Raw genomic sequence first — 13,148 nt, forward strand, 5'->3', positions numbered from 1 at the left:
AGGCCTGAGCAGCCTCACCTGGAAGATGACAATCCAAGCGTAACCGATGTTGTCAAAGTTGATGGCACCCTTGTGGGGGTTGGCGCTGCCTGTGCGGCACACATTGTAGTAACGGTTCCAGTTGACACAGAGACCGCTGGCGTTGAGGTCCTGGCGCCCCGCCCCAAAGTCATAGACGTCGTCCTTGGACAGGCAGCACTCACGGCCCTGCTCCTTGAGCGGAGGGATCTCATGGCAGCCCATGATCCCATTGTCCCCCGACAGGGAGCAGATGAAGGGCATCTCATCGTCCTCCTCCGGCTGGTAGTATGGGGGCAAGGCCACATCCCCTTGTCTGTCCACAGGTGAAGGTGGGTAAAAGAGGGAAAGGGGAGGGGTCACTGCCAGGAGGATCAGGAAGGGAGAGGCCATACAGCATGGCAGGATGGCCCAGAAGGCCTTGTCACTGCTTCAGGCCTTGGCACATGCTGTTCCCCTGCTTGGTCACCATTCCCCACCTCTGTTATGGCCAAGAAAACCCCCACTGACCCACTGGGGTCCCCTCCTCTGGGGAGCCTCACTGTGCCTTGCACACACCTTCATTATGGCTCCTGGGGGAGATGCCCCCAACTCCCCTGGGAGGCTGGACATTTCAGCATCCCCAGGCCACACACACTGTTCGGTTCACACAGACAGAGCAGATGCTCAATAAACAAGCACTGGCTTTTACCAATCCAGCAGATGAGGGGTAAATCCTCCATCTGCTCCACCCACTTGCATCTAAGTGATCCTGGGCAGATCACCTCCTCTCTCTGGACTTTGTTTCTTTTTTTTTTTTTTTTTAGACCAAGTCTCACTCTGTCACCCAAGCTGGGGTGCAGTGGCGAGATCTTGGCTCACCGTAACCTCCGCCTCCCTGGTTCAAGCAATTCTTCTGTCTCAGCCTCCTGAGTAGATGGGACTATAGGTGCATGCCACCACACCTGGCTAATTTTTGTATTTTTAGTAGAGACAAGGTTTCACCATATTGGTCAGGATGTTCTCAAACTCCTGATCTCAGGTGATCCACCCAGCTCAGCCTCCCAAAGTGGTGGGATTACAGGCATGAGCCACCGAGCCCAGCTGCCCCTCTCTGGACTTTGATTTCCTCATCTATAAAACAGACAACAATCCCTACTCTGACCATCCAGAAGGGTTAATCTATGCTTCACTGCAATCCTAATCAAAATCCCAACATTTTGGCCTGTGGAGCCTGCCCAGATGGCTCTAGGATTTATTTGGATGGGAAAATAGTCAAGACAAGTTTTAAAAAGGAGAGAGATAAACAGAAACCAGATCTACAAGAGAGCCAAATGCTCTACAACTACTATTGTTAATACTGTGTACCACTGTGACACGAACAGAAAGGTTAATGGAATGCCATAGAGCACAAAGACAAACCCATGTACAAAGCGGAACTTAGTATATCACAGAGATGGCTTTTCAGATCTGCAGAGAAAGGAGGGGCCCATCAGTAAGTGGTGTTAGGATAGTTGCTATCTGTTTGGGAAATACTAGTTAGATCCCAACCTCACACCATACACAAAAATAAACTTTCTGAAGACAGGTATCCAAAACTAGACGTATAAATTATCCCATTTTTAATTTTTATACTGATTACACATTAAAAATAATATTTGGATATAGTAGATTAAGATAAATTGTAAAACTAAAAATAGTAAACTTCCAGTGGATTAAAAAGCATAAATGCAATGAACATCACCACCAAAACATTATAAGAAAATATAGAATATTTTTTGTTAACTCAAGATAGGTATAACTTTCCTGGGTAAGACACAAAATCCGAGTTTTGTAAAGGAAAAGTTCGACCAGATCGACTACATACTAATGTAAAATTTCACTGAGACAAAATATACGAAGTAAAAAGACAAGCAACAAATTGGGATAAAGCAGAGGTAGGCAAACTTTTTGTGTAATGGGCTATATTAGCAAATATTTTTCTGCAGAGCACCTGGCCTCTGTCCCAATGACTCAACTTTGCCATTGTAATCTGCAAACAGTTACAGGAAATAGGTAAACAAGTTGGCATAGCTGTTTCAATAAATCTTTATTTACCAAAACGGGCCATAGTTTGCTGCTGCATAGGATGAAGTATTTGCAACATACAAAGAAGATAAAAGGTAACTATCTAAAGCAGGGGTCCCCAACCCCCGGGGCCACACAGGAGGACATGAGTTTCAGGCGAGAGAGCATTACTGCCTGAGCTCCACCTTCTGTCAGATCAGTGGTAGCATTAGATTCTCATAGAAGCACAAACCCTATTGTGAACTTCACACTCAAGGGATCTAGGTTGTGCACTCCTTATGAGAATCTAATGCCTGATGATCTGAGGTGGAACAGTTTCATCCCAAAACCATCCCCCAACTCTGGTCCATGGAAAAATCATCTTCCATGAAACTGGTCCCTGGTGCCAAAAAGGTTGGGGACTGTTGGTCTAAAGCATATGAAAATCTCCCATAACTCAATAAGGAAAAGGAAAAATAACCCACTGGGGGGAAGAAAAAGGACAAAAGACAAGAACAGAAAAATTCACAGAAGAAATAAAAAATGGCCAATATATAGGAAGAAACACTAATGGAACAAAATAACCAAATGCAAAGAAAAAATAATGAGATCATTTTACACCCATCCAAATGGCAAACATCTCAGGGCTGGTAATATTTGGGAAAAGAATGAATGTAAACAGACACTCACATACACTGTTGTGGGAGTATACATTGGTACAACCTTCTTAGAGGGCAATTTGGCACATCCATCAATAATCAAAATGTACACATCCAACCCAAATACATATGGTCACCTGAGTCTCATAGAGGCACCACTGCAATTCAGTGGAGAAAGCGTAGAGTTTTCCATCACTGGTCCTGGGACAACTGACTATCCACTGAAAATAAATCAATAAATCTTGATCCCAACGGGGACGGGGTGCAGTGGCTAACGCCTGTAATCCCAACACTTTGGGAGGCCAAGGTGGGTGGATCACCTAAGGTCAGGAGTTCAAAACCAGCTTGGCCAACATGGTGAAACCCCATCTCTACTAACAATACAAAAATTAGCCATTTAATAGCGTGGTGGCATGTGCCGGTAATCCCAGCTAACCAGGAGACTGAGGCAGGAGAATCGCTTGAACCTGGGAGGAGGAGGTGGCAGTGAGCCAACATCATGCCACTGCACTCCAGCCTAGGTGACAGAGTGAGATTCCGTCAAAAAATAAATAAGTAAGTAAGTAAATAAATAAATAAATAAAATCTTGACTCTAACCACAAACCATACACAAAACTAGAGATGGACCACAGACCTACATGTAAGGATTTTTTAAAAAGAGAAAGTTCCTAAAAGAAAGCACTGGAAAATATTTTCACAATCTTTAGAAAAGATTTCTTAAATAGGATACAAAAAACAAAGCTTAAAAAATGATTGATAAACTGGACTTCATTACAACTAAGAGTTTCATTCATCAAAGGACGCCATTAAGAGAGCGAAATGTAATTCCTTCTTTGTCACGTCTGTGAGTATTCCGCTGAGTGAATACACTGCCATTTATTTATTCATTCTGCCGATGGTTTGGGGTTGTTCCTGGTTTTTTGGCTCTTATGACTCATAAATATTCTTGTACACATCTTGGGATGTATATAAGCCATCCCTTTTTTGGGTAGACACCCAGGAGTGCTGCCAAGTGAGAGAGGCAGGATTTGACCCTGACTGCCAGGCTGGGGCTCGGGGTCCTAACCCACACACCACGCTGTGGCAGTGAGGCTGCCTCGATCAGCAATACCCTCCCCACCCACTCCCTGTGCCCCCGCCTGCCTGGAGACATTTTTCTTGAACCTTTTAGGTTCAGCTCAAGGTCACATCCTCTGAGAAGCCAGAAGTCCCGCTGGTCCTCTGTGAAGCGAGAAGCCCCCTTGGTGCCCATCCTGGCTGGTCTTGTAACCCCTCTGGGCTTCCAGGCCCCACTCTGCCAAGCCCAGAGCACCCTGAGGCCTAATTTTCAACACATTCAGCCCCCCAGTGAGACAGTACAGAGGACAGTGGCCAAGATAAAGGGTCTCTGCATCCCCAGGGCCCAGCATAGGCCCTGGTCCCTGGAAGGGGTTGGTGAGTGTTTGTGGAATGACAGTGTCCTGACACCCACGCAGCCAGGAAGGGGCTGGATGCTTGCTGGAAGCCTTGCCGTTGGCCCTGGGTGAGTCCCTTCCCATCTAGGCCTCAGTCCCCATCTGCATAGTGACAGGTTGGGCTGAGGCTTTCTGTGGCCCCAACTCCGACCTTTTGGTGTTACACCCCAGGAAGGGCCCTTCTCCGCCCTGACTACTGAGCTCTGCCCCTCTCACAGGGCCCACTGTGCCAGGAGCTAGAGGCTTCCAGGCAACAGGCCTGGCTGGGGAGAGCCCAAAAGAGGACCTTGAGGAATTCCCCTGCCCAAGACCCTGCCTGGTTCCCCAAGATCCTAGCTAGGATCTTCTCAAATTCCAGCTTTCTGATCACCCAGAAGAGATCTTGCTACCTCTTTGTGAACCCTGGTTACCAACTTCTCTGCTCCTTGTCCTAAACAAGCCTTGTGAGTTAAGGTCTAAACCTCCCTTATTTCTACAGGAGTCACAGACCTGGAATGACCCTGGCCTTGCTCCCCACCCAGACGTGCGTGAACTGTACTCATCTCCTTTCTTCTTCATCACCGACCACCCGCCCTAAGAGAATGAAGCCAGGAGCTCAGAGGGAGGTGTGGCAGTCACCCAGCATCTTCCCTTAGGGCGTTCTTTCTCCAGTGACATTTCTTTATATTTATTATTCCCTTCCTGGGGTGGGGATGGGGGTGGACCAGATCAGGTTACTCTTTAACATGGCCCAAGCACGTCCACGGCATCCTCCCTCCAACTCCCCTATTGCATCCAAGACAGGGCTGGGGGCTGTCTCATGAGGCCTCGGGATGACCACAGAGAAGGAGACATCAGGGACTGGGACACAGAATCTCCAACAGCCAGTCCTCGCTCCCAGCCTGCCTCTGGGTGAAATGAACTCACACATCCACTCACTCACCCATTCCTTCAACAATTAGTTGGGAGCACCTGTGCCAAGTCCTGCTCTAGATCCTGGGAAGAGTCAAGCCCCACGTGCCCCTGCAGTAGAGAACTGACATTCCAGGGGCCTCCAGAGACCTTGGATGAACCGACAGGAGATGATTTCAGAGAGATGAGTCAAGAAGAAAACCCAGCAGGGCTGTGTGATGGCCAACTTGGGGCTGGGGTGGTGAGGGAGGGCGAGGGAAGGCCTCCAGGAGGAGGCGTCGGGTGGGCTGAGCCCACATAATAAGAAGGGGCCGGCCACAGAAGGATCCAGGGAAAGAGGCCTGTGGGACAGAGGGGCGGAGCTCATACTACCCTGACTTCAAAGCAGCTGCCTCTCCCCAGTCCCACTGCCCCGGGCCCTGCCTCAGGACCTGCCCCTTCTGGGAGTGGACACAAGTGTAGACCCCCTTCCTGAACCCCTACTTGGGGCCCTTACCCACCAAGGTGCCCCTGCTGTGGTCTACCCAAGTACCCTACTGTTCCCCCACAGCGATGGGTGGATGGGCCCGTTCCTACCCAACTTTCACCCTCCAGCTCTGCTACCCTCTCCCCAACCAGACAGGCGGAGAGGGAGAAACTAGCTCTCACCTGTACAGTGTCCCCACATCCCCACACCTCCCACAGTCACCTCGGTCCATGATTGACAGACTGAGAGGCACTCACTAGAGGTGTCTGGGATCGGCTCCCAGCCCTGCGCTTCTCAAGGGCAGGGATCCCCTCTTTTGCCGCATCCTGAGACCTGAGCACAGGCCCAACAAAAGGGGAGTGAGAAAATGGATGAAAATTCTCTCCTGTTTCTGACTCCCTGGGGCCTGGCACTTAGTCGGTGCACACCATGCTTATCTGAAATGAATGCATATTCACGTCCAAACACATACGCGTAGGTACGTGTGTGCGTACACTTGTCCCCCACCACTACGGAAGCACGGGTTCTATAGGCGTCCCATTTTTCAGACAACTAAGCCCAGCTCCTCCAAGAGCCAGAGCTTGATTTGTGTGTCAATAATCCTCTCTCGGAGGAGTGTCCCGCCCCCTGCTTTCATACACAGGCGGCCGAATGGGAGCTCAGCCTTCCTGTATGACTCAGCCACCAAGGGGAATGAATGTGCTGTGAGCGGAGAGCCAAGTTCTATGCCTGCTCTTCAGGTTTTCTGTCTTCTTTTTCCTCCTGGGCATCACTTCTGCTTGTGTCTTAACTTCCCTTTCCCCTCCTATCTGACCTCTCTTTTTCTGCTGCTTCTACCCCATTGGCCCTGATTCCCAGTGACCCAGAAGGTTAAAACTGTGTCTTAGTAAGAGTCCCTGGAGCTGCATGGATGGCAGGGGCTGAACTCACATGGTGAAATTCTCCTCCAGGAAGCAGCGGTTACGCAGGAGGCCGGCCCAGAGCTGCACACCTATGATGCCAAAGATGAAGAAGACAAAGAAGCAGAGCAGCAGGACATTCCCCAGCATGGGCAGTGTGTCCAGGAGCAGGTTCACCAGGATCCGCATACCTGGGAGGAGGAAAGGTGGAGGGATGGTCAGACAGGGAGCAGAGGTCCCAGAGAGGAAAGAGTGAGAGCAAGATTAGAGAAACAGGGACGGGGAGTGGGATGCATTTTCAGCAGCTCCTTGCTGTTCCCATCCTGTTCAGTGGCTGCCAGATACACCCTCTCCTTTGTATCTGCCCCTTCACCCAAAAAGCCATGGAAATGGCTCAGGGCCCCGCTCCACTTACACTAGATTGTGAATGAACAAGCAAGCACTTATGGAGCACCTTTTATGTACTACGTGCTCTTCTGTGTACTTGCACAAATGTGATCTTCAGTCTTCATGACAACTCTGTGAGGTTGGTACTATCATTTCTATTTTATAGAGAAGGCAGCTGGAGACTCAAAGAACTGAAACTGCTTGCCCTAGGTCACACAGCTCAGAGGCAGCAGGGTCTAGATTTAGACCAGGTGTCTTGACACAAAATCTAGGTGTCTTTTCACAACCCCCTTGTCCCAGTGGCCTGGGACTGAGGCTGGTTCCCCTTAGTATGCCCAGCACCTGCATAGAGTGGTCATAGTACGTGCCCAATGAATGTGTCCTGAATACCCTTTGTCTCTGGGGCAGTCACTGTTCCCCTTGACCATGTCAGGACACAGCAGTACCAGCCAGAATTACCACTCCCACTGCATGACAGAACCAGGCAGAGCCCCCAGAGTCACCTTCAGAAGAGCCAAGGGCCTGCTAATAGGCTCTACAGAGAAGGCCCACACAGGAGTCCATGGCTCCAAAGAAGGTGAAGAGTTGGTGGGGCACCTTTGAGTACACACCCTCCCCCTAAGATCCTGTAGAGTCCATACTGCCCACCTCTCTAGCTTCATACCTCTCTCAATTTACAGCCTATGCCTTGCAGTGCCAAATTATTTGAAGTTCCCTAAACATACCATAAGATTTCACACCTCCGTGCTTTTATCCTTGCTGTTCCCTCTTCCCAGAACACCCTTGCTCCTCTCTTCTGCCTGGCAAATCCCTATTCAGCCACCACGGCCCTGTGAATGCTCTTTCTGCGAAGGCTTCCAGACTCTTACATCATCACAGGTAGAGTTCATCCTTCTCTCTTCTGCTCTGGGCAATCTCAGCACCTCTGACCTAGCCTAGGCTGCCAGGTACAGTTGTGCATGTTGTATACTGCACAACCTAGGAGGTTCCATCCATACCAATATCTCGTCTTCTAGCCCTAATGTATAGTTGTCTGTCTACTTTCCTGTCTCTTCCACCAGGTTGTAAGGTTCTGGGGGCAGGACCCTGGTCTAAGTCACCTCAGTATTCCCAGAACCCAGCAGGTCCTGGCTGAGAAGACAGACTCACCTAACATTTGTTCAATGACTACTCATGAACGAATTATGTGATAAGTCATGGGGAGGGAGTGGAAGATTGAAGAGAGGAAGATGGAAGGATGGTGACAAGTAGAACCATGGCCCTGTCCAGATGGTTTTGTATGCCAGGGGTGAGCCTGAGGTGATTATTAATGAGGACAATTATTTGGAATTTGCATCACAAACTCTGTGTGCAGTGATTTCCAATCAATAATTAATGCTCACCCCATCTTCCCTCTCCACAAAACTAGGTCAGCCTCCTCTCAGGAACGACAGTGGGGCTCGCCTGCAGGCGGCTTCATCCCACTGGGAGCAGGCCAGGGTGAGGGCTCAGTCCTCCACCACGCTACACCCCCAAGCCGGGGGGCGAGGCGTGTACAGCAGAGGGAAGGGAGAAAATAGAATGGGTGCCCAATAAATGGATGGGTAATCCATCCAAATGGATCCCCTGACTCAAGCAGGCCAACTGCAGGCCTTTCTAGTGCCTCACCATTCATTCATTCATTCATTCATTCATTCATTCGTTCATTCGTTCGTTCATGAAACACATAGTAAATGCCAGCTACATGCCAGGCATGGCGTTGGGCACATGGGGAATCCAAAGACAAACAAGACCTAATTTTTTACCCTCCCCACCCCCATTCCCCCCGCCACCAGAGCTCACAGCCTGGCAGCAAGAGGACAGGGAATCAAGTGTTGAGCCAAAGGACCATGACTAGGGAGTGGGGCCGCTCCGGGCACATTTGCTGAGCTGGACTCCAGGATGTGAAGCCTTGGCCAGCAGAGGGACTGGCATGGGCAAAGGCACCATTCCTGAGGGCGGTTGCGGGGGGCTCCGAGGAGTGTGGGGCTCTGTGCTGGGTGTCTGGGCAAGGAGGTCTGCTGGCATATTTCCAAGGCAGAGCCCTTGATCAGCTCTGAGCTTCAAAAAAGAATGGGCGAGCCCCAAGGCCAGGACAGGGGCAGGAGGTAAGCACAGAGGGCTGGTAGCAGCTGGAGAAGAGGCTGGATGAGAAGGGCCTGGAGAAGGCAGCTCCGCACAGTCCCAGCCTGGCTGCTTCACTCCCACTCCTGCTGTTCCCTCCGGCAGGCCTTTGTTGCTCAATTAATTACATCTCCCTTGTTCTCTGGGATATTGAAATTCCGAAAGGCTCCTGCAAACCTATCCGGCTGGCTTCCCTGAATGGCAGCCCCGTCCCTCCTCCCCTCCCGCCTCACTCTGCCCAGCTGGGCCCCAGTGCACTTCACAGACCTCCCTGGGGCCCAGGGAGTCCCAGGGCCACAGAGCCCCAGCATAATTAGCTAATTAAGGACTTAGAACGACTTTATCCCTTCCTCGCCAGTGAAGAGGGGCCACAGGATTAGGGAGCCAGGGAGGACCTCAAGAGACCACGGCTAATCTTCCTTTTATGCCAACGGTCAAGTAATTAGCCAAGACAGGTTGGCCAGTTACACTGTACCCTCAGTGCCTCTGAAGCCTGGCATAGGAGGTGGAGGCAGGGAGAGAAAAGAGAAAAGCAGACAGAGGAGAAAGTGAAACTAGGAGTGACAGAAACAAAGAGGACAGAGAGAAAGAGCGGAGAGTCTGCCTGCAAGTCACCATCTGCCTCAAACCATCCTTTCTACTTCATCTCCTGCCACACCTTCCCCCGGCCAAACCCTCCTCCTCCAGGCAGTCCTCCCTGATTCTCACCCCCAGTTAGTCATGAAACCACCCTGTCTCTTGTTGCCCCAAGGCTCTCACTCACTCTCAGGATCAGGACGGGCTTACCTGGTTCTGTGTTGTTTTTGATTTTGTTTTTGTTTTTGTTTTTTTGAGACGGAGTCTCGCTTTGTCGCCCAGGCTGGTGTACAGTGGTGCGATCTTGGCTCATTGCAAGCTCCGCCTCCCGGGTTCACGCCATTCTCCCGCCTCAGCCTCTGAGTAGCTGGGACTACAGGCGCGCACCACCACGCCCGGCTAATTTTTTGTATTTTTAGTAGAGACGGAGTTTCACCGTATTAGCCAGGATGGTCTCGATCTCCTGACCTCGTGATCCGCCCACCTCGGCCTCCCAAAGTGCTGGGATTACAGGCGTGAGCCACCGCGCCCGGCCTGGTTCTGCGTTCTTAGTACACCTTTTCGAGCCTTCTGCCTGGAGCAAGAGCCAGATGGGCCATGATGGGAACAGGCTACAGGCAGCCCCACGAGTGTGATTGAGGGTGCTGGGTCCCCAGCTAAAAAGGGGAAGAGGACCCTGGAGTCCTCAGGACACCTGGCAGCCCCCAGCCCAGTGAGCGCCCAGAGCACAGGCCCAGGACAGGACATCTGGGTCCCAGTCCCAGCAGGGTGGCCTTGAGGCAAAGCTTGCCTTCTCTGGGCCCCAGTGGCCTCATCTACAGAGCAGACAGTGGCTCCTGTCCAGCCAGCCCTTCAGGAATACCATGGGGCCAGGACACTGCTGATGGAAGATTCCCTGAAGTCAGAAGCCTCCAACAGCCCATGCGCCCCACGGGAAAGTGCAAATCCTCACCCCTACTTCCTGGCCCCTGCTCACAGACTCCTCCCGAGTCCAGCCCCACCTTCTTCCATCTGCCCTACCACACCTGAAGGTACCAGCCAGACTGGCAGCTCGCAGCATCCCCACTCCCCACCCTGGCACACACTCTGCCCCCGCCCACAACGCCTCCTCCACCCTGCCATAGGATCCCGGGACCTCTGTGCTGCACCCAGCCAGACAGACCCACTTCCAGTCCTGGAAAGCCCACTTTCGGGGCTGCCTCCATGCCCTTGCACATGCTTGGAGGGCCATCTCTCGCCTCCTTTTGGGGGATCTCAGCTGAGCAGTCACCTCATATGGTGCCCCTGCCATGAGCTGCCGCTGCCCACCCGCCCTCCATCGTAGCCTGTGCCAGTTACCGGCTCTGCCTCCTCCTCCCCGCTGGAAATCAGGCAGGCTCTGCACCCAAGGCCAAGGCAGCTGCTCTGTGTTCTCCCATCCAGACCAGGACCTGGCACAAAGCAGCCCCCTGAAGGCCGACAGCTTGAATGAGTAAAGGTGTGATGGGCGAGTGAATGGAGCCACTCAGCAAGAACTGAATGAGGGCTGGCTACGTGCCAGGCACTGTGCTAGGCTCATGGGGATACATGAGTTTAAAAAAAAACACAAAACAAAGTTCCCTGTCCTCATGAGGCTCACATCCCAGGTAGAGGAGGGAAAAACAGGCAATAAACCACACGGGTGACACATAAGGACACGTCCTCATTCGTTGGATGAAAAGTGCTATGAAAACAAAAAGAAGGGGGAAAAGGTTGGGGGTTTGGCCTGGGGTCAGGTGAACATTAAATAGGGGGCCAGGAAAAGCAGGACGACGCTGAGCAGAGACGGGGAGGGGGTGGCAGAGTCAGCTGAGGGGTTGTCGCTGTCTGGGGGACAGCCCTCAAGTCGGAGGCAGCCTGGACAAAGGCCTGGAGGCGGGAGGCAGTCAAGCACAGCCACAGCCACAGCCACAGCCACAGCAAGGAGACCATGCGGCTGCGGGGAAGCTGAGCAGGGATGAGGCTGGGGAGGAGACAGGGCCAGGGGCCTGGAAGACTTGAGCTTCTCCAGAGGTATCACGGGAGCCACCATAAGGGAATGAGCAGAAGGGAGACGTGATCTGGGGAAGGGGTGAGAGGATTGCCAGGCTGCTAGGCAGAGAATGGATCGCAGGGGACCAGGGCAGAGGCGGGAGAGCATCAACGGCACAGTCTGCAGGATCTCGTGCAGACGCTCCTGTGGACAGCACCCCAAATGGCACACACATCTCTGAAAGGGGGCCGGGCCTGTGGGCTCCACAGCTGTGTGGTCACTGCCTCCCAGGGGCCTCGCCTGGGACAGAAACGGGAGTGCTGAGGGTGGGGCCCAGGAGAGCTGTGGCTCCCTGCCCTGTGCCCTCACTGTTAGGATGGCCCAGGCCAGACACTGAGACCTCCCCACAACCCTCACAGCCTGATGATCGGGCCTTCCGTCCCCCTGCTCCTCTCCATCCTGCCTGGCCCTGCCTGGCCGTCGTACACTCGTCATTGTGATAAACCGGAAGGTGGGGGGGCTGAGCCCAGATAATGATGGTAGTGGAGTGGGGAACGTGGTGGGTTCTGGAGGTATTTTGGAGGCCAAGCCGAGGGATGGGATGTGGATGTAGGAGGAAGAGGGCAGTTGGGGACGACTCCAAGGTGTGGGGCCTGGAGCCACAGAGCAGCCCTCAGTGGGGGCGGGGCTCCGTCTGGAGATGCGGAGCTTGCGGTGGCCGGAGTACATCCCCATGGAGTCGCTTTGCTAGCTCTTGGGGTCTGGAGTTCAGGGGAGAGGGGTCTGGCCCGGGAGCGGCACGTGGAGCACCAGGGTGAGGACAGTCTCCAGACAGCACTGAAAGCTGGGGGCTTGGTGGCGGCAGATGGCAGCGGGCCGATGGATGGAACTGCTCACCCTTTTTGGGAGCCCCTAGACTAGAGCCTCTGCTTGAGAGAACCTGGGCAGCAGCCAGGCAGAGGTAGCCCCTTGGTGGCAGTGGGGACACCTGAGAGGAGGTGGCAGGAAGAACAGGAAGCACTTCCTGACAGGCATCACCCCTGGAGGTTTAGGGTGTTCTTGGCAGAGGGGAGCTGTCAGCCCAGATCGGTTCAGCCACTCTGCCAGGCCAGCTCCAGTAGAAATCGCCAGACGTGTGCCAGCCTCTGCCAGGGCACAGCCCGTGGCCCCGAAGAGTGGAGTAGGGGTGAGGGGAGCCAAGGCTGTGGCCTGGCCACTGGGGGCCACTCTCCCTGGACTGGCTGGGTCAGTAAAGGGGCTGGACGGCTGGGAGAGGCCGTCTCTGCTCCTGCCATTGCCAGCGCCAACTAATCAGGGGCACAGTGGGTACCGGGAGGCCTGGCCAGGCAGCAGACGGCCAGGTTGCCGGGGTCACAGCTGCCGGCCCAAGGCCCAGCCAGGGAGGGGCCTGTGGGCTGGTGGAGGGCCTTGGTGCCCACCGCTGAGAAAGGAAACCAACCTCAGCCAACCAGCAGCACACTTCCCCAGTCCCAGGAGAGGCCTCGGGTCCCTCCCAGAGCTGGTAGTGCTCACACCCTCGGGGGCTGGCCCGGCTGTCTCACTGCAGGTCCCCCCATCTGCTGTGCCCCAAACCACTCCTAGGCATCCTTCAAATGTCCCGCCACCCCTTCCTCTGGGAA

The 13,148-nt window shown here is 53.2% G+C and overlaps 1 protein-coding gene across 2 annotated transcripts in view; it reads right to left on the bottom strand.

Annotated features, from left to right (window-relative positions):
* The window catches only part of CACNA1I (calcium voltage-gated channel subunit alpha1 I), a 121,393-nt gene that overhangs the window by 49,848 nt on the left and 58,397 nt on the right, over positions 1–13,148 (bottom strand). For both annotated transcript variants that reach the window (XM_031656286.1, XM_031656284.1), the window contains 2 exons: positions 6,445–6,604; positions 19–334 (listed from right to left, as the gene is read on the bottom strand). In XM_031656286.1, coding sequence (XP_031512146.1) covers positions 19–334; positions 6,445–6,604 — 476 coding nt within the window. The remainder of the gene's footprint in view (positions 1–18; positions 335–6,444; positions 6,605–13,148) is intronic.

The sequence above is a fragment of the Papio anubis genome, chromosome 16, assembly GCF_008728515.1.
Source record: "Papio anubis isolate 15944 chromosome 16, Panubis1.0, whole genome shotgun sequence".
Classification (NCBI taxonomy): domain Eukaryota; kingdom Metazoa; phylum Chordata; class Mammalia; order Primates; family Cercopithecidae; genus Papio; species Papio anubis.